Source organism: Lycium barbarum, chromosome 6 (assembly GCF_019175385.1).
Source record: "Lycium barbarum isolate Lr01 chromosome 6, ASM1917538v2, whole genome shotgun sequence".
NCBI classification, from domain to species: domain Eukaryota; kingdom Viridiplantae; phylum Streptophyta; class Magnoliopsida; order Solanales; family Solanaceae; genus Lycium; species Lycium barbarum.
In genome coordinates, this window is record NC_083342.1 from 133,229,150 (window position 1) to 133,252,880 (window position 23,731).

Sequence of the window (23,731 nt, forward strand, 5' to 3'; positions counted from 1 at the left end):
CCAAAATACGTGTTTGGTTTTAAACGGTCTAAATTTGAATTAACTGAACAGGGCTATGACAGAAGAACACTTTTGTCGTTTGATTGGTTTTATTCAGGTATAGCTACTCATTGGATTTTTATCCCACATAGGATGTGGTATAAAATCATACCTAGATTCCTCTATAAATTACACCAATATTACTTATACGAAAAAAACCCACAAACAAATGAAGTTTCTCACAATCCCCGTAACCAAAGAAGAAGCAACATAATTGATCGAGTACTCAAATGGTGTTATGGAGAAGTGTTGGTACAAGACAAGAAGAAACTTACTAGGATTTGTTGAGGTGAGGGAAGCGGTCTGAGAGAAATCGCAGTTCCACGGATTCCTGCCAGCAATTTGATAAAGAAGATTCATGGCATAAGCAGAGTGTGATGCTACAGTATTTGGTTCAAAGCAGGGACCGCCTGCTTGAATAGGGCTACAGCCGATACCAGACATGCTACAGGCCTAGTCGAGATTCGCCTGTAATTCAGAATCGGGAGTTCCCGACTTTGGCATGCACCAAGAAGCTACTGTTGGTTTTGGTGCTGGTGTAACCGGAGTTACTGGAGTTGTCGGTGTCGTGGGAGTTGTTGCTGGAGCAGGGGTCGCTGGAGTTACTGGAGCTGTAGGAGTCTAACAAAAGACCAAAAAACAACAAAAATAATAAGAATCTTCAGCATGAATTGAATACTGGTCTTCATTCCTAATGGTACTATCTATATCCATGCATCTTATTCTAATGCATGTACTACTACCTTCTGTCTATATTGTTCGTCTCTTAAGTTTTTTTTGCACACTTATTAAGAAAGATATTTGAATAACCTTAATCATAAAGTAATTGTCGAAACTATCATTTGTCTCTCTTAAACGTATCACTTAATTAACACTCCACTAGTTGCATTAGCAAGGGTCAATTTGAAGAACAAAAGAAGTAATAAGTGCTGGACTTTCTAAAACTTCTACAATTTGAAATATACACAATTCGCCAAGACGACTAAAAAAATGGGATCGTAGGAATTACTTCTTTGGTCGAATAATACGAAATGATTATGATTTTTTGAAATTCCCTATTTGGCTCTTGAAAACCTAAAATCTATAATTTGAGAGAAAATAGTTATGATATTTATGTCCTAGGAACTTGTTTTCTGTTGTTGGTTCAAACATGTATTTGAAACTTGTTGGATGGCAAAATATTGTTCTCACCTGCGCATTTTTTGAGAGGCCAACGTCGTAAGTCGTGGAAAGATCAGGCTTGAAAAGCCCAAAAGAGCGTTCTGAGCCAGGACCGGGTTTCAAATCCTCATCATAGAGGGCAAAGATATAGGTATCGACTGATATGCCAGACATCAATGGAGTGCCCTTCATAGACCTCAAGTGGCGTATTAAATTACCGTTATAATCTTTTGCATTATCCACACTTGGGCCTACTTCATTTGGATCTCCCTTGTATGGCCACCCTGTCTCCGCAACCACAATTTGAACTTCCTTGAACCCCCAAGCATTCAGCGCCGAACGTACACCATCAACCTGCACACGCACAAGAATTTCCTCACATTAAACTGAGCAACTAAAGGACAATTTACCGATAATGGGAATAGAAGCAGCTATGGTATTGGAGCAGTTGATTTCTGAGCAAGTAACAAAGATTTTATCGGTATGGTAATAGAGCGGCTAAGAAATCGGAACAGTGGATTCGACCACTCTATATTAGTCTCAAATTACTTTTTTTTGGGTTTCCCATGTGGTATCCGTCACCCGCTCTTGGGGCCTGACTAATCCATATTCGCACAAGACCATTTTAGGGATAAAGCGCTCCTTGCCAGCTATATTCATCTCGGATTATATATACACACAATCGATGCATGACAAAATAATAAGCTTTAAAGTGGGTACAAAAAAATGTCCACTCCAAACTCATTCGCCCTAAATCTTAATCTGCCTCTGACTTGGACAACATGAAAATATCAAAACAATATTGTATGATTTGGGTGAAAATGATTTTCACCCCCAACTTTATTTTAAAAATCAAACTCCGCCCTCAACTTTGAATAATAGTCATTCTCCCTCCTTTATCCTAACTAACTTTTTTAAAATTCCTATTTTACCCTTACATTATCAACTTGACTTTTTTCTTTTATTTCTTTAAAATCATGATATTTTTTATATCCTTAATCTATTTAACAAATTTCCTATAAGAAAATAAATATTATGTTCGAGGCGGAAAAAGAAAAGTAAAAAATACTAATTGAGTGTATAACTTAATATCGTTCTATAATGAAATAAATGAGAAGAATAAGAACTTCTTTCATTAATAATTATCAAAACTCTAATATCTGTATTTATACACGTAAAATAACAGGTAATAATAACTTCGTAAATATATTTCAATGCATGTAATACTAAATAATTAATAAAAGTAGAGTTATATTCTATAACAAATTTCTAAAAGATTATCTATTTATATTATCAATAAATTTTAAATTATTATTTAAAAAATATTCCATTAATGACAACCAAACTCGTTTATATATTGACAATAGAGAATAGAGAGAAGTGAAATTTAAATATACATATATATGTGTGCGTGTGTGTGTCTCGTGTGTATGTAACATAACAAGTAATATGTATATGTATGTTGTGACTTGTGTGTGTGTATATATACATGCATGTACATACATAATATATACTTAATGCATTTAATATTAAGCATAAAGTAACATTAGATAATATGATAAATTCATAAAAGGATTATTCTACTTATAATATGAACTTAAATAAAAAATTATAAATACCTAGGTTAAAAAATAAATTTTATATAATATAAAAAGGTATTACATATACGAGGATTGAAAATGTCAAGGGTAAAATAGACATTGCATAGGATAAAGGGGGCTGAATGTCTATTGTTCATAGTTGAGGGGGGAGTTTTATTTTTACAGCAAAATTGGAGGGTGAAAATCTATGATTTTTCAAAACATAACATGTTCCCTGCTTTTTCTAATGTGTTCTTTCATTTACAGAATTTTGATGGTATATATTCTTTTGAAAGTATACATTTTGCGGGGCCTTGCACACCCAACTTTGCAGAACTAGTTTTAGTTTGAATTCACTGTTTAGTTTAAATATGTTCAAACAGGTTCAATGAAGTCACAATGATTTTGTTTACAAAATTGCTGTCCTTGCAGAAATAAGAGGCGACCTTTCCCATTAAATATTGTACTACCAAAAACACTTGAGAATCAGAACCTTGTCCAATTAATTTTTTATGGAAACAGCCTGTCATCAACACGCAGAGTCAAGATGCAAAGCAGTAGATGCTTTTCAGGTCCCATCAAATTGAACAAAAAAGGCAAGGCCAAGAAATAGAGGGCACTGAGTACTAATTATGGATGGTCAATTATTAATTATTAATGCCTTGACAATTATCAATCACATTACTATTTATTACTACTAGAGGAAGAAAAAAGGAGCCAATAAGTATAATGTTCTTACCTTCTTTGATTACAGAATAATTATATGAGGCACAATTCACAGCGAGAGAATATCAAAATTAAGAGTAGAACTACAGAACTATTTTCTTATACTATCACTAGCTTTTCTGCACATGCACTTGATAGAATGTGTCAGTTGATGCAAGTTGCAGTAAACAAAATTAGTTAACTACAAATGTACAGCTTCTTAATTCTTTATAATAAAATAATAAAATCTATACATTTTTAAAAACTACATAAAAATAAATTTCGAATGAAATATAAGTATATGAAGTTTATTTAGGTTTTAGACCTCTAATTAAAGTTTCACTTTAGGTCTCCAATTATGTTGAGCCGTTCCTGTTGTCAACCTAATTAAAAGCCTGTCAATCGTCCTTCTTTTTTACCCGCCCTCCATCATGAGCATACATACTGGCGTAGAGCCCAAAAGATAAACTTATTGGGGGCCTAAGTTCAATGCTGATAATATGGGTTATGGGCTTGAATTATGATATTAGATTTATCGTATTTGAATTGAAATAAAAAGTTACTTCTAATTGTAGGTCAACTTAAGCTGATCGATGTGCTCTAAAAATTTATGCAGATATATTGGAGTACATTCTACACACAAGAAACTTCGTTTCATTGCTTGCATCTACATTAGTGTTCAACCCCCATGAATTGTATAACAAGAAACTTTGTTTCATCACTTGCCCTAGATTTTACCTTTTTTACTCGAGATATGTGTTGACACCCAATTTTGTCCCTCCTTTGTTCCAATTTATTTTCTTGTTTTTTTTTTAAATTTATTAACGAGCTAAATGCTTTGTTTTCACTACTATTTTTATTACTATTAACATCGTTACTTTCTTTACTTTATTACAAATTTTAAATGGTTCGTCATCGTCTCATTTTAGGATTTGTATTCGTTAAATTAATTACAAGACAACACTTTGTTAAATCCTTATTTTTTTCTACATATCAATTATTAATTGTCTTCATATGGTATATATGGTACTAGTTATTAAATTAGAAGCCCAAAGAATAATTAAAATAAGGGAGAAAAGATCAATATTTTTTCAGCCAAAACAGGTCCAATTCGTGACTAGCCCACAACAATCCGTAGCCCATTACCCATTTCCCCTCCTACCCAAACTAACCAGCCCAACTAAAATTACCCAGCCTTCCATCCGATCCAGCCCACACCATTTCTACCCGACCCGGCCCAATTTTCTTTTTTTTTTTTAGGGATTTTTACCTGTCATAGCTACCTCTAAGACTTATTTATGAATAATAACTACCTTATTTTTTTATTTAATTTTTGTAGCTTTATTTTTCCAAAATTACATTTCATAACTAATCCAGTAACTTTTGAAATATATGTACCAATTTATTCTCCCTCACTACACATTTATTATCTTCTCCAGACCCTAAAAAAATTCTCTCTCCTCTTTCCCTTTCCCCCCACTGCCGCCTCGGCTCCGACATCTCCTTAGCGCCACCGCAGCTAAGGCTGCTCTTGCCGTCGGTGATGCCAGATTTGAGTCGCATTTACATCAACCCTACTTTTTGCCGTATAATTTTACATTTCCATTTTTGTTGAAATCTTGTGCGAGATTATCGGATTTTATTAATGGTGTTAAGACTCATGTGATTGTGGTGAAATGTGGATTTGATAATGATGTTTTTGTGAATACTGGGTTGGTTTGTTTTTATGCAAAGTGTGGGTTTTTAGAGGATGCACACCAAGTGTTTGATGATATTCCTGAGAAGAATGTTATTTCTTGGACCGCGATAATGACGGGTTATATTGATTTTGGGAAGTTTAAGGAAGCTATTGAAGTTGAGGCCCTGCAAATCCTGTTAATATTTTTTTTCCCTTCTCGTTAAGATATGCATATGCTCAAGTTACAATCTTTTCAAGTAAGTATGGCACTCAGAGATATAATGATGTGAAGAAGGTGTTTGATGAAATGCCTCAAAGATATATTGTTGCCTCTACTGTTACGATATCATGTTATCTTGATCATGGGTTGGTGAATAAGGCAATGGATGAATTTCGTCTGGTTTCTACCAAGGATAATGTTGGCTGAACAGCTATGATTGATGGTGGTTAGAAATAGTGAAATGAAAAATCTTGGGAAATATATTTCAATATATTTCGTTGTATTTCAATGTATTTCTAATTTATGAAACAGTTTCTGATATATTTCATTGTATTCCATTGTACATACACATACTGCAATTTTATATTTCTTAAACAATCAACCATATTTCAGTGTATATTTTTTTGTATTTGGAAGTATTTCTAAAAGTTTGGAATGGAGTAATTTGGAGAGAGAAACGTGAGTTGTTATGGAACTTCAACAGTTATGCGACATACATGGTTGATTTAATTTGACTTACCATTTAAAATGAAAGAAGAGAATCTATTCCATAAATACAACCTATTTTTACTCTGCCAGATTTTGTATTTCAGTGTATTTCAAAAATGTGAACTCTCCCAGATTTTGTATTTCCGTGTATTTCCCTATATTTCGAAAACGCGAAATACAACTAAATACAACAAAAATTAGCGACGATTTGTAAATATAGAAAAAGTAGCTATAAATTGTTAGAAGCTATTAAAAGGTATCTGTTTATGTAAGTTTCACTTTTTTTTCTCCCTAAACCTAACACATACGATCAGTCCCTTCTTCTCTCCTCTTCAACCACGCACAACCCCTTCCCCTCTCCTTTCTCCTCATCTTCATTTCTCCTCATCTTCATTTCTATACAAGATTTGTCTGCTCTCTACTCTCTCCCTCTCAACCGACGACTTGGGCAAAATCACAGATCGTTTTCGCTAAAACCAGGCTATGCATGGCCATTTGTGGAAAAGGAATTAATGGCCGGTTCGATTTTCAACGGTTGAAAGGGTCTGGTTTTTGTTTTCTTTTGTTGTTTTCTGTTTGCTTTCCAAAACGATTTTAATGGTTTTGTCCACTTATGAAGAGAAATCTTTTCTTTATCAACCTTTTTGATTCTCCTGAGTACAAGTTTAAAAATGATTTTTTGTCCCCATCTTCGTGGTTTCTGATTAAGGTCAGAATACCCCTTAACGTTCCGATTTTTTGGAAACAAATTTGATTTCAAAATCCCGCCCAATCCAGAACCGAAAACCCTAGAAATCACTCTATAAATACTCACGTTTTGATCCAACAAAGGGAGCTTTTTGAGCCGCCTGAACATTTCGTCTTAAATTTTTTTTTTTTTCAGTCACTATATCTGGGAAAGAACAGCGATAGCCTCACTCTAAAAACGAAAAGAACAACCACATATCACTCTATTGTCATTTTTCAGTTTGAAACTTTAGTTACTTTAATCGGGTTCGGGTTCGAGCATAAATCCGAGACCTCAGTTCACTGCACCTACAAAAGGTCGGTAAATATTTATCTCGTTATTGTTATTTTTCTTATTTTATTTTTTCTGCTAGTTCGCCTTACAATTATTGTTAGGCTAGTTTACAGTTTGTTCTGGTATTTGGCGTTATTATTGATGTTTGGTTAATTGAAGTCTCTTTTAGTTGATAAGGTCATAGTTGCTTGTTTGAATTGATATATGATGTTGGCTGATTAGTTTAAGATTTATGTCGATCTATAAGGTCATGGCTGTTTGTTTAAGTTGATAGGATTAATGTCAAAATGGCTAGTTTGAGACTTAGGTTAGTTTACCATGTCATTGCTGCAATACTTGTTTCAAAGACCTGTATTTTCTACATTCCTTTCGAATTTGTTTAAGTTGATAGGATTCATGTTGGCTATACCTGTTCAAAGACTTGTATTATCATTTGTAAAAGGATCAAAATATGGTTTACTTGATCACTTGAGTTCGATTTCTTTTGTAACGACGTTTATTGATCAGCTGTAAGGATTTATATGATAGAGTAATAAATGTTGCTTTGGGTCTATTTTTGGTTTTCTTTCATTAGTACAATTAACTGAACTCGCTTGGTATATCACCCCTGTCCTAAATATGACGCAGAAGTTAGAAACCTGATCTAAAGTGTTCATACAATTTCTTATGCAGCTGATCGATGAATGCATTATTTTGTGTTAAAAAATCATGTTGTGTTGTGGAAATCTTTTTTTTTAAATCCATGATGTTGTTCGTCTTGTGATCCGAATTCATGTTTTAGGAATGGTGTAGAATACCGAGTTTCTGTGGTCAATGATAAGAGAATATGATTTAAGCTTTCCTTTATTTCAAATCTAAAGATTCTGCCTAGAGGTTAAGTTAAAATGGTTTGAACGTATACTCCATATTTTAACGTCATTATAGTTAGTCATGTAAATCGGGTATTGACAACAGGTTGTACTAGCAGCCATGACATAGGATTGTATATGATTGACCTTGACACTTCTATTCTAATAATACATGACCTTAGAATCTGTCTTTTACGCTACTTCAAAAGTGCCAAATTCTACTTACTCTTTACACTACAACATAGTGTATCTATAGCTACGAAATTTAAGCTATGAATTTAAAAAGCATAGCTATTGCCTAGTAATAGCAACAAAAATTTAAATTCTGTAGCTATCTACAAATTCGTAAAATTTCTTAGCCACGAAAATCAAATTGACAAAGCTAATTTCTCATTTTTGCTATAATTGCTAACAATCGTGGCAATATATACCTAAATAGCTACAAATTTATTGCTACGATAAACTTTTATAGCTGATCATAAGTTTTTGCACGCGATAAAAGTTACTGTAGTAATAGTAACCTTTTAGCCACAATAAGTTATTTGAAACAAAATATCGTAGCTAAATAGATATTTTTGCTTCAAGTTATAAAAATTGTGGCAATAGTTAAATGATATAGCCACGAATGGTTTGCTAAATTTTTTTTTTGTAGCTAATTATGAGTTTTTGCCACGGGTTGAAACTTACTGTGGTAATAGTAACCTTTTAGCCACAATAAATTATTTGAAACAAAATGTTGTAGCTAAATAAATATATTTGCTTCAAGTTATAAAAGATTGTGGCAATAGTTACACGATATAGCTATAAAATTTTTGCGATAATAAAATTTCGTAGCTAATTATTAATTTTTGCCACGTGTTGAAACTTATTGTAGCAATATTAACCTTTTAGCCATAAAAAGCTACTTAAAATAAAATATTAAAGTACTTAAAATAAAATATTACAGCTAAATAAATATTTTTACTTCGAGTACTAAAAAGTCGTGGCAATAGTTGGCTTAATAGATGTAGTTACTTGTCATGACGAAATCATATAGCCACAGATTATTGTTGTGATAAAATTTCATAGGTAATAATTAGTATTTTTTAACGCGAATTGAAATTTGTTGTAGCAATAGCTCCTTTTTATAAAATAGAAAATTTTGTGGGAGAGGGTCACGCCCGGGGGGTGCCAAAAAATTTGGGGGGGGGGGGGTGGTGTGGGGGGGGGGGAATGGTTGTGGGTGAGAAAGAATTTATTTTGTATAAAATAAATAAATAAATAAATAAAGTAGAAAATTCTGTGGGTGGGTGGGGGGGGGGGGGGGGGGAGGCGGTGTGGTGATTTTTTTTTATTTTTTTTGCTTTAAAAAAAAAGGATGGGGGGGGGGGGTGAGTGGGGGGGTGGTTGTTGGGGGTAAGAAAAAAATTATTTTTTCTAAAAATAAATAAAATAGAAAATTCTGTGAGAGGGAGGAGGTGCACGCCGGGGGGTGGGTGGTGTAAAAAAACTTTTAAAAATTTTATTTTAAAAAGGATGGTGGGGGTGGGTCGGGGGGAGGGGATGGTAGTTGAGGTTTATGGGTGTTGGGGTAGGGGGGAGGGGGTTGGGGGTTGGGGAATGCGTTTGTGTATTTTTATTAATTCGAAAAATGTTTTCTCAAATTTTTATGGAAACATTTTCTCCTATTTTGAGGAAAACATTTTCCGTCATACCAAACACACCCTAAGTCTTACTCAAGTTCATCTTCATCAAGTGCTTCGAGAATTCTTATTTGACTCGGACTCGTTCGACCTGGACAATGTACCTTTATCTATTTAGTGTAATTAGTTGTTGATCGTTCTAATTAATCCAATTTTACATGTAATCTTTAAATATAATTTAAATAAACAGTTAGATTGTCGATCTAATGTTATTAGATGTTCATATAGTTCCATTCAGTTTAACTTTACGTGATCTTACTTGTAATTGTAAGTTTTAAATATATTTAAAATAAATAGGTAACATCTAAGTATAATTTAAGCCCAACTCAAGTTTCATACATATCTAGCACTTCAAGAATTGTTATTTGACTTGAACTTATTCTATCGATATAATACATTTTAGTGTAATTAGAGATGTTTATCATTCGATACGTTTCAAATTTTACAGGCATACTTGTAAGTTTCAAATCAAATTTAATAAGTTGTGATTATGTCTAATTACCTTTGATTAAGTAATTATATCGAATTTAAAGTACAAATTATTACCAAATCTCACTTAGGTTCATCTTAATCAAGTGTTTCGAGAATTATTATTTGAGCCGGACATGTTCGATCGAGACAATATTTTATCGATTTGATTTAATTAGGTGTTGATCATTCAATTTAACATGGTCTTAATTGTAAGTTTTAAATATAATTTAAATAAATTAAATAGTTAAATTATATCTAACTAAATTGAGTGACAATTTACTTTTGATTTAAACAAAACTTCACTAAGGCTCGCTCATGTTTCATCCTCAATGTACAAGTGCTTTCAAGAATTGTCATTTCACTGGGACCTCTACTATTGAAACAATACCTTTATCGATCTAATTTAAAAATTATATGGTCACATTTAGTTCGATTTGACTTGATTATACGAGATTTTACTTGTAACTATAAGTTTAAATATTATTTAAATAAATAGATAATTGTGTCTAAATATCTAACTCCAACTCTAGCTTCATCGAGATCTAGTGCTTCGAGAATTGTTATTTGACTTGGACTTGATCTATCGGGACAATACCTTTATGATGCACTACTAATTCAATTACTTAATGATTATTACAATTTAATTATAATTTGTTGTCTTAATATTAATAATTTAATATAGCTAATATAGAAGTGAATCTATATCACAATTTATATCAAATAAGTATTAACTTCAAACAATGTCCAATAATTAATAAGTTATCAACTAAACTGGATGAATCTAATTACTTTATATCAAATTGCAATGTATTCGCATAATGAAAATTCTTAGCTAACGTTTTTTTATTGTTTAGACTATTAGGAGGGAAACATGATGAATTCACAATAAGTTCCCTCTAATTTACTAAATTAAAAAGAAAGAGTTGTGCTGAAATTTGAAAACAACAATAAAAACAAAAAAAGTTTCCTCCAAATTATTTCCCTCTAAATATTTTATCCCTAAATCATAGCTTTATTTTCCTATTAATGAGTCTAAAACCCTAAAAGACTAATCACTTAAGAAAGAAAAAAGAGTGCCGTCACTTTTCATCTCTAATATCCCTAGTTTCAACTGATATTTTCAAGACATAGTTAAGAGGTAAATTTTATATTATTTTCTTTATTTCTTGTCTCATTCACAATTTGTTTAAAGAGTTTTCTAATCAATGCGTTAGAATCACTAAAAATATTGAATATAGTACCTTTTGCTATTGAATTAGGTGAGGCTCCATTTTTGTTATAAGTTTTGGTTGTTCGTCAAAGCATTATTTTTCTGCTGTATTGGTTTGTAGTGTATAACTTTTTTTTTTTGTGTGTGATTTTTTATTGTAATTTATTGAAGTTTAGTAAAGAGTCTATCTCAGTCACATTTTTTTAAAAGAATTTTTCTAATCAAGGTGCTTACTGCAATTTTGTTTTTAAAAAAAAAACAAAAGTATCAAATTTTGGTTCTGAATTGTATGTATATATTTTTTATTTTTTTATAAATTTTACGTATCTCAAAAAAGCTTTCCCTTATAAGTAATTGTGGCTTGATAAAACTTATATCTTGACGTTGTGCCTCACAAATGCTTGTTTGCGATCAGACATGGCTAGGAATGCTTTTCGCAAAAAAACTAATCGTTTGATTGATAATCACGATATGGAAGCTTATAAGAGTTCTAAGACGACACCGGTTAAAGAAAATTTGCCCACACAACGTGTAGAAGAACTAATTTATCCGGGTAATATAATTTTTACGCAATATTGAATTTATTATTATTATTATTATTATTATTATTATTTTCAATTAGAGAGATTTGTGTATTTGCTTAATCATATATAGCTAATTAATATTCAAAATTTTGCAGAAAGCATGGACACACTGAGTGAGATTGAAATTAGCTACCATTGTAGTGGTTATTTTATGTTCTCGCCTTCTAGAAAATATGTAAGTGGGGATTTGATGAAAACAAACATGGACATTGATTTTATTAGTTACTTTGATTTATTGGATGATTTAAAGAAATACTATAAATTCGATATTTTTGAGGGAGATAAGTTCTTTTACTTAGGAGGTGATAGAGTTATTAGCGATTACGATGGGTTATTAGAATGCCGTGATGATTTAGATGTTAGGAAAATGCTTGTTAGTTATAAGACACATAAGGAGAAGTCTATCCAGATTTATACGCCCCCGAAAAATTGTGATATTTTTATGAATACTTTTCTCGAAGAAAATAGTTATAGCGAAAATGAATCAGAAGAGGTGAACGAAGAAGTTATGGAAGAACACGAATCAGCAAATTCAACAGGTATTTTTTTATTTTTTATTGATCTTTTTTAATTCTATCATCATTCTTACTTGACGTTATCTATTTAATCTTCAATTTTAGTTTTGAATGTTGTGAAAAGAAAAACCAGAGGACCTACAAGGTGCGTAAAAATGCAACGAGAAAATTGAAGAAATGAAGAAAGAAACGGATAACAAGATAGCAGAGTTGAGCAAGCGATGGGAAGAAAAATTTCAAATGATGCTTGCAGCTCAAGTTCGACAATCAAATGACACAACTCTAATCGTAAGTAGCTGTTATATCTTTTTATATTACTAATCAAGTAAATATGTGATTTCCTTAAAAAAAATATTCATATTAACAAATACAATTACTTTTTAAAACGAACACTTTATTGTATCATTTTCTAATTTGTTTTTATTGTTATTGCAGCTTGTGGAGGAGTGACTGAAGCATCAAAATAAACAGGGAAATGAATAATTATTTTTTCTCTTGTAGAAATATATTGATATGTTTGAATAAAGTGAGGTTTCACTATTTTGAAGTTGTTGGACATTTATTAAGTCTTTTTTCTTCCAAAATTGAAGATAATATTCTTATATGATTGCCTATATCTCATGTCGAAAATGATTTCTCAGCTACATTATATCGCTAACAATTTTTGTAGCTATGCAATTTTTGAATTTGTAGCTAAACACACATATAATTGCCACACAAATTAGAACATGAATACACATTTTTATTTCCATAGCAAATTAAAAGCTCTTTTGCTACAAGTTTAACCCTCGTGATAAAAAAACATGGAATTATAGCTAGGAGTTTTTGAATTCGTAGCTAAACATATACTCCTATAATTTCCACGTATTAAGAACATGACTATAAATTTTCACCTTTCGTAGCAAATGAAGACTCTTTTTAGCTATAATGCTATTTATTTTCATGGCTAAATGCACAAATTCTTAGCTACAATATGAAAATATTTGTGGCAACTACTTTAATTCACAGCTATGAATTTTTTAATTCGTAACTAAATATGAGTACTATTGCCACGAGACTAAGCTATAGAAATAGTCATAAAATTTGAGTTTGCGTGGCAAACATGTTTAAGCTTTTGCTACAATATAACAACTTGTGGATACAATATGAAGATAGCTACAAATTTTTTTCTTCGTGGCAAAAGACTAATATCACTTGCTATAAGTAAATTTTTCGTGGCAGAAATTTTCTACCATTGCAACTACAACACAAATATTTTGTGGCAATAAGCATAAGTCCTTAGCCACGGACCATGTAAAGTTTGTAGCTAACTTTTAGCCACGCTACATTTTGCTACGAATGCTACAGAATTTTTTTTTATCAAGAAGCAGAGGTTCTTCTCTAATTCATTTTCTCCTTCTTTTCTTTGTTTGCATGAACACTGGAGCTGAAGAGTTCCATTTTGGGACTCGACGACACCACCATTACGCGGAGTCCGCACACCCTCACTTTTCCTCGCCTTTGTACTGCTTGGATAGCGGAAAATATAAGAGATTTTATCCTTCTGTTGAAGCCGGACATGGCTATGGGTCATCTTACACATTTCTGCTTGCTTTCACTTTATTTGCATTAGAATGACTTTATCTTTAATTATGTGTTTTGTTGTGTTAGAAGAAACTAACAATGCGAAGAAGAATAAGGATTGCTTTGTTCTATGTTGCCACTCCTTAATAAAAGAAACATCTGAAAATGTAGAATCAACAATGACAATGGCCACAACAGCTACGGACACTTATACGAAGTGAACAAATATCAGGAGATTTAAAGTTTCAATGGAATATAAGTAAAGGAGATGAAGAAATGTCTACACTGTCCAGTTTTAAAGCCGCAGAAGAAGAGACTAAAAAAGGAATTTGAAGTTAAGGAAAGTCAAACCTATTAAGTCATATTGAAGAATTTTAATGCCCGACTATTATTGGGAGGAATTAGAAGGGTTATTAGACCAGTCAACAAAGAGTTAAAATCCCACGACACATTTTTAGTCATTGCTTTTTACTTTTAAACACTAATTCCTACTCTTCTTAGTTTAAATCAACTACTTTATAGGATAATACTTATATTTTATACTTAGCTTAATTAATTAACATAAGTCCGGTCGGCTAACCATTATTAATGGAATTTAGAGGATGCCTAATCCCTTCCCTCTAAGTTAGTTGAACCCTTACCTAGAATTTTTCGGTTTCGTAGACTTTAAAATAGAGTTGACTTTAGATAAACAACTTTAATTAACTTTAGGTGCCCTAATTCACCATAAATAATTAGGTGGCGACTCTCAACTTTAATTAACCCCGGAATTACTCGGATGTTGTAAACTATTTGATCTCGGTTAAAATAGGGTATGACAATATGTACAATATCAGTATTACTTTTACCTATTATTGATATAGGTCATTTACCATATTCTGTAAGTTACCAATCAATATTATACATTTTTAATATAGTTAACATAAGTACTAGGAATGACCAATTGCAAGAGCAATATCCAATGTCATGGTAATTCAAGATCACGATACAGGAGCCACTAAATTATCCATTTAGGATATGTCGACGTTTCATTTATAGCAATTACCAATGTAGTAGTAAAATTTGTATGCAGTTATTATTTGATATTGTCAATCTAATGCTACATTAAATCAATAACTATTTTCCTTATGCAACCAATAAACTATTCTAGTGTGTTATATCAATTTAATACTGAGAATTGTTATACCAAACAATCAACCAAATGACCCCTAGTAAAGTAAATAAACCAGTCAAAACTGACAGAATTCTGTGCAAAAATTTCACGGGCCAGCCTTTTTTGACACCACCACGTAATTTGTATCCACTCTTTAAAAGATTTTGTACATATATTCATTTTCGCACATGCTGTTTCCAAAGTTAAGCTTAGAAAAAATCAAACTCTAGACACAATGTCTAAAGTTGCATATAAGTTCTGTTTAAAAATGATTATATTTTAGTCATATGTGCTTGAACTTCAACCATACAAAACTTTAAACATCCTGTTTGAAGTTAGACTTTATTCAGATTAACTTCAACACCGTATATTCGAAGTGGATACACGTGCAAGGACAAATTAAAAAGCAGACACAGATTAAATGACAGCGTCGAAATTGGGATTTCTGTTTAGTAGGCTAAAAGCCCAAAACAATACGGGCCAAACCCAGCTGAAAAAGCCTTTAGTAAAGCCCAAAGCTGCAATATAAAAGGCAAACCAAAGCACCTTGTTCGGGAAGAATTCAAAATTTGAAATTTGAAATCACAAATTCAGAATGGGGTCAAAAGCAGATATGAAGGGTTTCTATAAGCAAATGAAGAATAATATCACAAAGCCAACACATTCAAAATCACCATTTGCTACTAAGAAATCCGTAACACCAAAACTCATCTCCCATGGCTCTCCCGATTTGCAAGCTGGTAAGCATTTCCTATAAGTTTCTTTTAGTACAAATTAGTGTGTGTGTATATATATATATATGTACTGCTTTCTTTGTTGTCATTTTTGTCACATATGTTTTCAGTAGAAAGGTTCAGTTCATCTTTTGTTTAACATCTCTTATGTGTAAAAAATGAACATCTCTTGTGAAAGGGTCATAAAATTAAATTTTGTTTGTAAAGGGTCAAATAACCATTTCTCCCGATTTGAATTGGGTGTAAAGTGAGTTACATATGATAATCATACAATACAAGCAGTAAGATAGAGTATGAGGATATTTTTTTTTTTCAGAAAAAAATGATAAATTGTGTTGGATAAAAACACTGTATGTTTTTTGCTTTAGTGTTTATGGTTAAGATTGGAAGACCTGATATTGGTTATGTTTGGTCTATACATAATTCATTCTTCTTTTGACACGTCGTTTTAGGGTTTATTATTTCATTGTGGATGGCATTTGAAATGATAAGGTGGAGTATTAGTTACAGTCTTACAGTATGAAGCAAATCCTAGTAACTTTTACCTTGTTCTCTAATTAAGTAATAATTTACTACTAGGTTAAATGGCTGAATTTGTGATTCATTATATCACTTGGTGTAGTATGGTTTTGTTCACAATGAAGATTGGCTATCTGCACTATCAATTCGTTAGCTAGTAACGGCATTCTGTCATAGATATTTAAATGAGCAACTCTTGATTTCAAGAGAAGTTTTACTATTTTTTCCTCTGGTAGCCTTTCTCCAAGACATGGCGTTGCAGCTTACCGAGGATATGACCTTAGATAGAAGGTTGTGGAGGACTCAGATTAGGATAAAAGACTAGTAGGTAGTCTCGCTTATTCCTTCATACTAGTAGTCGTAGTTCTACTCATTCGTTTACTGCCCTTTGACATCTGCTTATATTTGTTAGGCCTTGTACTTCGACTATCTTATTTGTCTATGATAGCTACTGCTCATTTCTTTCCAAACTATTCTATCATGACTTTCTTATTTTTGTTATTTCTCATTTTCATATTGCTTTGATATGCTTGTCCTTATTTGACCTTGTTGTCTTGTTTTCTTTTGAGCCGAGGGTCTTTCGGAAACAACCTCCCTATTTTTCAAGGCGGGGGTAAGGTCTACGTACACTCTACCCTCCACAGACCCCACATTGTGGCATTGGGTATGTTGTGTTAGTATTAAGGAACTATACACTTCAAATTTATATAGTTCTTCTTTAAAGACACTACTGGTCATTTTAGCTAGCGGAAAAAAAAAAAGGGAGGAGGGGATTATTTATCGACCATTTATAGTTCCATAAACTACTCCATCATAATCAAATATATATTTAGATACTAGAGTAGATTCTCTGCGTCATAAGTTGCCACCAGGATAAGTACAGCCACCGTAACCTAAAAAGAAGAAACAAAAAGAGATGTTATTGACAAAACGACGGGCCAATTAATCAAGTAGCAAATATGGCAGCTACAGCCTTGCAAAGCAAACTGGAGAAATAATCAATTTTTTTTTTAATATTTTGATAGGGTATTGTGGAATTCTTGGGGGTGTCGGAGACAAAATTATGCTGGGATTACAATACGTGGATTGTAATAGTGGAACTAAAACTCCATGACTGTGCAGTACTTATATAAAAATATAGTTCATTGCACAAAAAATATAAACGATGTATAATCCAAAATATGTGTTTGGTTTTAAACGGTCTAAATTTGAATTAACTGAACAGGGCTATGACAGAAGAACACTTTTGTCGTTCGATTTGTTTTATTCAGGTATAGCTACTCATTGGATTGTTATCCCATATAAGATGTGGTATAAAATCATACCTAGATTTCCTCTATAAATTACACCAATATTACTTATACGAAAAAAACCCACAAACAAATGAAGTTTCTCACAATCCCCGTAACCAAAGAAGAAGCAACATAATTGATCTAGTACTCAAATGGTGTTATGGAGAAGTGTTGGTACAAGACAAGAAGAAACTTACTAGGATTTGTTGAGGTGAGGGAAGCGGTCTGAGAGAAATCGCAGTTCCACGGATTCCTGCCAGCAATTTGATAAAGAAGATTCATGGCATAAGCAGCATGTGATGCTACAGTATTTGGTTCAAAGCAGGGACCGCCTGCTTGAATAGGGTTACAGTTGATACCAGACATGCCACAGGCATAGTCGAGATTCGCCTGTAATTCAGAATCGGGAGTTCCCGGCTTTGGCATGCACCAAGAAGCTACTGTTGGTTTTGGTGCTGGTGTAACCGGAGTTGCTGGAGTTGTCGGTGTCGTGGGAGTTGTTGCTGGAGCAGGGGTCACTGGAGTTACTGGAGTTGTAGGAGTCTAACAAAAGACCAAAAAACAACAAAAATAATAAGAATCTTCAGCATGAATTGAATACTGGTCTTCATTCCTAATGGTACTCTCTACTACCTTCTGTCTATATTGTTCGTCTCTTAAGTTTTTTTGCACACTTATTAAGAAAGATATTTGAATAACCTTAATCATAAAGTAATTGTCGAAACTATCATTTGTCTCTCTTAAACGTATCACTTAATTAACACTCCACTAGTTGCATTAGCAAGGGTCAATTTGAAGAACAAAAGAAGTAATAAGTGCTCGACTTTCTAAAACTTCTACAATTTGAAATATACATAATTCACCAAGACGACTAATATTTGGGATTGTAGGAATTACTTCTTTGGTCAAATGATTATGATTTTTTGAAATTCCCTATTTGGCTCTTGAAAACCTAAAATCTATAATTTGAGAGAAAATAGTTATGATATTTATGTCCTAGGAACTTGTTTTCTGTTGTTGGTTCAAACATGTATTTGAAACTTGTTGGATGGCAAAATATTGTTCTCACCTGCGCATTTTTTGAGAGGCCAACTTCGTAAGTCGTGGAAAGATCAGGCTTGAAAAGCCCAAAAGAGCGTTCTGAGCCAGGACCGGGTTTCAAATCCTCATCATAAAGGGCAAAGATATAGGTATCGACTGATATGCCAGGCATCAATGGAGTGCCGTTCATAGACCTCAAGTGGCTTATTAAATTACCATTATAAGCTTTTGCATTATCCACACTTGGGCCTACTTCATTTGGATCTCCCTTGTATGGCCACCCTGTCTCCGCAACCACAATTTGAATTTCCTTGAATCCCCAAGCATTCAGCGCCGAACGTACACCATCAACCTGCACACGCACAAGAATTTCCTCACATTAAACTGTGCAACTAAAGGACAATTTACGATACTGGGAATAGAAGCAGCTATGGTATTGGAGCAGTTGATTTCTGAGCAAGTAAAAAAGAATTTATCGGTATGGTAATAGAGCGGCTAGGTTTCCCATGCGGTATCCGTCACCCGCTCTTGGGGCCTGACTAATCCATATTCGCACAAGACCATTTTAGGGATAAAGCACTCCCTGCCAGCTATATTCATCTCGGATTATATATACACACCATTGATGCATGACAAAATAATAAGCTTTAAAATGTGTACAAAAAAATGTCCACTCCAAACTCATTCGTCCTAAATCTTAATCTGCCTCTGACTTGGACAACAGGAAAATATCAAAACAATATGGTACCATTTATGATTTGGGTGAAAATGATTTTCACCCCCAAGGGTAAAATAGACATTGCATAGGATAAAGGGGGTTGAATGTCTATTGTTCATAGTTGAGGGGGAAGTTTTATTTTTACAGCAAAATTGGAGGGTGAAAATCTATGATTTTTCAAAACATAACATGTTCCCTGCTTTTTCTAATGTGTTCTTTCATTTACAGAATTTTGATGGTATATATTCTTTTGAAAGTATACATTTTGCGGGGCCTTGCACACCCAACTTTGCAGAACTAGTTTTAGTTTGAATTCACTGTTTAGTTTAAATATGTTCAAACAGGTTCAATGAAGTCACAATGATCACAATGATTTTGTTTACAAAATTGCTGTCCTTGCAGAAATAAGAGGCGAGCTTTCCCATTAAATATTGTACTACCAAAAACACTTGAGAATTAGAACCTGGTCCAATTAATTTTTTATGGAAACAGCCTGTCATCTACACGCAGAGTCAAGATGCAAAGCAGTAGATGCTTTTCAGGTCCCATAAAAAATTGAACAAAAAGGCAAGGCCAAGAAATAGAGGTCACTGAGTACTAATTATGGATGGTCAATTATTAATTCTTAATGCCTTTGACAATTATCAATCACATTACTATTCCTCTATTTCAATTTGTTTAAACCTATTTTCTTTTTAATTGATACCAAAATAAATGACCTCTTTCCTAATTTGAAAACAAATTTACTTTATGAATGATTTACAACCATACAAATTTTCAAGGCTTATTTTGAAACATAAATTTCAAAAGTCTTCCTCTTTTTTAAATGTCGTGCCCAGTTAAATGAACCCTTATAAATTGAAAAGGAGGGAGTATTTATTACTACTAGAGGAAGAAAAAAGGAGCCAATAAGTATAATGTTCTTACCTTCTTTGATTACAGAATAATTATATGAGGCACAATTCACAGCGAGAGAATATCAAAATTAAGAGTAGAACTATTTTCTTATACTACCACTAGCTTTTCTGCACATGCACTTGATAGAATGTGTCAGTTGATGCAAGTTGCAGTAAACAAAATTAGTTAACTACAAATGTACAGCTTCTTAATTCTTTATAATAAAATAATAAAATCCATACATTTTTAAAAACTACATGAAAAGTACTAAGAGTGAATTACTGACCTGTGCATCAAACATGTTCATGTATTTGATACCGGACCCTGAATCAACTCGGCCAGCATTTGGTTGGAAGAGACAGAATGCCAAAGTTTCAGGTCTTGGATCACTCTGATACGCAAAGAATGGGTATGGATTGATCATCAGAGGTGAACCATTTTCCTTGTGAAATTGCAGCAGAGCTTTCAGTGTGTCCCCAAATACTGGATTGAACAACCCGGAAGAAGGCGGGTCGGACTGGGACAAAATGGACATGGCGTGTACCGTTGATACCTTGATTTTCCCACCAAGGGAAGCTGCAGTTTCACGTAGTTAAAGTTGGCAGCACCATTTTGCTTAAAAATTAGCACGGCTACATAATTTGGACTGGTTATTAACCATATTATAGTAGCACCTCTATTGCAATTACTAATTTGCTTGGTACAATTATCGGGCCGGTAATTTTTTCTGTTAATCATTCCATTCATTACATAATGACACTATCACCTTTAAGAAATCAATATTTTTTCTTTAACTACACTTATTTAGATATTTTTAAAATATGTTCTATTTTAAAAATTATGACATATAGTACTCCATATGTTTAATAAAATTTTATACAGACTCTCTTTCCCTTTTACTATAACACCTTTTTATGTTGAGAAATTTTTATATTTAAACTTCGCATTTTACATGATCCTATAGCTATAGAAATGTCATGCACGGCACGTTAAGACCACAAGTTGGATAATTTTTGTAAATGCCAACCGTCTTTCTTTTTAAATTTAGTGCCATGCTCTGTTTCTAATAAACAATGCTACCATATTAATTCTTCCGTTCACTTTTATTTATCCATTATAGACTTCGCACACTCAAAATAATAAATGAAATGCATATTTTACTATGATATTCATATTAATTGGTGTATAATTGTATTAGATTTGAAAAATGATTTAGAATAAGTAATCAATGCTAAGGACAAAATCGAAAAAAATAAATTATATTTCTTTTGATATGTGAAAGTGAATAAATAAAAGTAAAAATTTATTTTTAAAATAATAATAAATAAATAAAAGTGAACGGAGGAGTAAATGAAACGGATGGAGTATGTAACTTTTTTGATATATTTTATTTGAGATATTAAAAGGTCTATGTCGATTTTAATAGTAGTAGTAATTAGATAACTTGACGTGTAAATTCCGCATAAGAGATATCAGCCAAATCCTCAAAGACAATGATTGAACAACCACCTACCAGCATTAAGGGCGTTTTGGACATTTTGCATAGCAGGCAAGAGTTGAGGAATAAGGTTCTGATCTCCTGAGGTGACGACTTCATTACCGACATTAATAACAATAATCTTACTCGCCGGATAATACGCCAACACATTGGAACTAACCCATTGCCCCGCAAAATTCGGGTCGGATGCTAACGCCGGTATATCGCCGTTGGAAGCTCCGATCATAATTCCGATACCGGTGTTCGCTAATGCTTTTATGATAGCCGGATCTGCTCCGTATAAACGCACTTTCTCAATGCTTGTTGATTGAATGAGCTTAACTGTCTCTGATGGAGGTGGGAGGTTGTCGGCGACTTGGCCGTAGTTAATACCGATAAAAGCCTGTGACTCTGAATTGTAAAACAAGATTATAGTTAGTACCCGTTTGGCCATGAGGAATTATTTTCTACTTTATTTGAAAAGGTATTTCTTATTTAGAAATGATCTAAAAATCTATTTTCACTTTATTCACTTTCATTTTTTTACAAGTACAACAATAACATACCTAGTATAATCTCATCAGATAGATTCAGAGAGAGGATAGAGTGTACTTGTAAAGGTAGAGAGACAAATAACTAAATATTTTTTTTGCAAAAATATAAATCACAACTCAATCTTCAGCTCCAATTTCAAATGAAGCCTAACGCCTACTTAGTGAATTAATTCTGATTTAGCTGAGTCGACTCAGTGCAAAGCACGAAATCGCTTTGGAACTAGTTTACATCACACAAGTCATTTTCAGATAAAGACAATGAATTTTATTTTAATTTTTTGCCTCTTGTGAGCTGTCCTATTTGAACAAATTGTGAACAAGTGTGCACTAACTGTAATAACAACGTAAGCGGTTAGACAATACTGATTAATTTTTTATCATACGTACAATTCAAGCAAAAAAAAACTCTGGATATGCGTACAGAAAGTAAAAAAGGAAGCTAAGGAGCTGAAAAGAAGCCAGGCTTTAGCATATCTTCTCAGGAAAAAGTTGACCCACGTCTTAACCAATGAAAACAATCGAAAAAGAAAGTAAAAGATTTACCTGCGGAAGAAAGAAATTGCAACAAAACAAGGAAAACAAGGAAGAAACTGAGAAGTTTTTGAGTAGCCATTGAAGCTTCTTTGTGGAAAGGAAAAAGAAGTAGTAGGATTTTAACGGTTAAATTCTGAGATTTATACAAAAGTGTGTGTGTGTGTGTGAGTGTTGGGTGGTAGAGTGGGGTCAGTGTAGAGAAAGTGGAATATAAATGTAAGGAGTGAAAAGATTGAGGCAATGAACGTGGCCGTGTGCACAGAGGACAGAAAGTTTCGGTGTGGTTTCGTTTAAGGTCTTGGTCTTTGGTAAGGTGGACTTATATATAGCTCCTTGGTCAATTTTCATATTACTACACTGTTTGAGTGCTGTTTGATATGAAAGTATTGCTACTAGATAATTTGTCTTATCTTACGTTCATATATTTGAAATGATGGTGAATTAAAATGTTAGACGAAGAGATAAATCTCAAATCACATCAAAAAAATATCTCAAAAAAACTTTTTTTAAACTCAAAAATCTAACATGTAGAGAATTTAAGCGGATCACCTAGCAAAAAATAGGATGCAGTACAAAAAAAAAAGTTAGTTAGGAGTTAGTCACATTACTATATTTACTTTAAACTCAATGTTAGTTAGGAGATGTCTAGTCTCATTATAGATTTATATATTAATAAAAAACTACAAATATATAACTTCTAGTGTTTTGAGAAGCCAAATTTTACAGAATATTGAACTTAAATAGAGCAATAAGATTAATACATAATCGACTCAACTTCAAAAGTTATTTGAGGTTAAAGCGTGGTCATTGTTTTTGTATTAATGAAAAGTTAGTTTCAGATAACATGATATATTTATTGGATTTTTCATTATTATGCAGTAAAATTTATAGAGAAAAATATCTTCGGATATTTCGAAAGGAAAATGTGTTATTAGAATTCAAAGGGCCGACGGAGAATCATCTCTAATAAAGAGGGTTTACTAGTTTTTTAACTATGGGTCTAATTACTTGGACAAGTAAAAGCAGACAACCAATAGTAAGAAGGC

At 32.8% G+C, this 23,731-nt stretch overlaps 2 protein-coding genes across 4 annotated transcripts; one reads left to right on the forward strand and one right to left on the reverse strand.

Annotated features, from left to right (window-relative positions):
* Positions 1 to 473: 473 nt before the first annotated feature.
* On the reverse strand, positions 474 to 22,976 carry LOC132599164 (glucan endo-1,3-beta-D-glucosidase). Of its 3 annotated transcripts, XM_060312412.1 has the most exons (7): positions 22,695 to 22,976; positions 21,634 to 22,008; positions 20,407 to 20,696; positions 18,534 to 18,857; positions 17,824 to 18,007; positions 17,662 to 17,717; positions 16,853 to 17,065 (listed from the first exon to the last, which is right to left on the reverse strand). In XM_060312412.1, exons 1-7 carry the CDS (start codon positions 22,762 to 22,764, stop codon positions 17,009 to 17,011), a joined length of 1,356 nt encoding a protein of 451 aa, XP_060168395.1. In that variant the 5' UTR covers positions 22,765 to 22,976; the 3' UTR covers positions 16,853 to 17,008. The 3 variants fall into 3 exon arrangements, with proteins under 3 accessions (XP_060168396.1, XP_060168395.1, XP_060168394.1); XM_060312413.1 differs by lacking the exons at positions 16,853 to 17,065; positions 17,662 to 17,717 and adding an exon at positions 474 to 616 and having other exon boundaries at positions 17,934 to 18,007; XM_060312411.1 differs by having other exon boundaries at positions 17,662 to 18,007; positions 22,695 to 22,975.
* LOC132600257 (uncharacterized) lies at positions 11,532 to 12,462 on the forward strand. The gene is made up of 2 exons (XM_060313333.1): positions 11,532 to 11,657; positions 11,784 to 12,462. The coding sequence occupies exons 1-2, from the start codon at positions 11,576 to 11,578 to the stop codon at positions 12,257 to 12,259; spliced, it is 558 nt and encodes a 185-aa protein (XP_060169316.1). The 5' UTR covers positions 11,532 to 11,575; the 3' UTR covers positions 12,260 to 12,462.
* Positions 22,977 to 23,731: the final 755 nt, after the last annotated feature.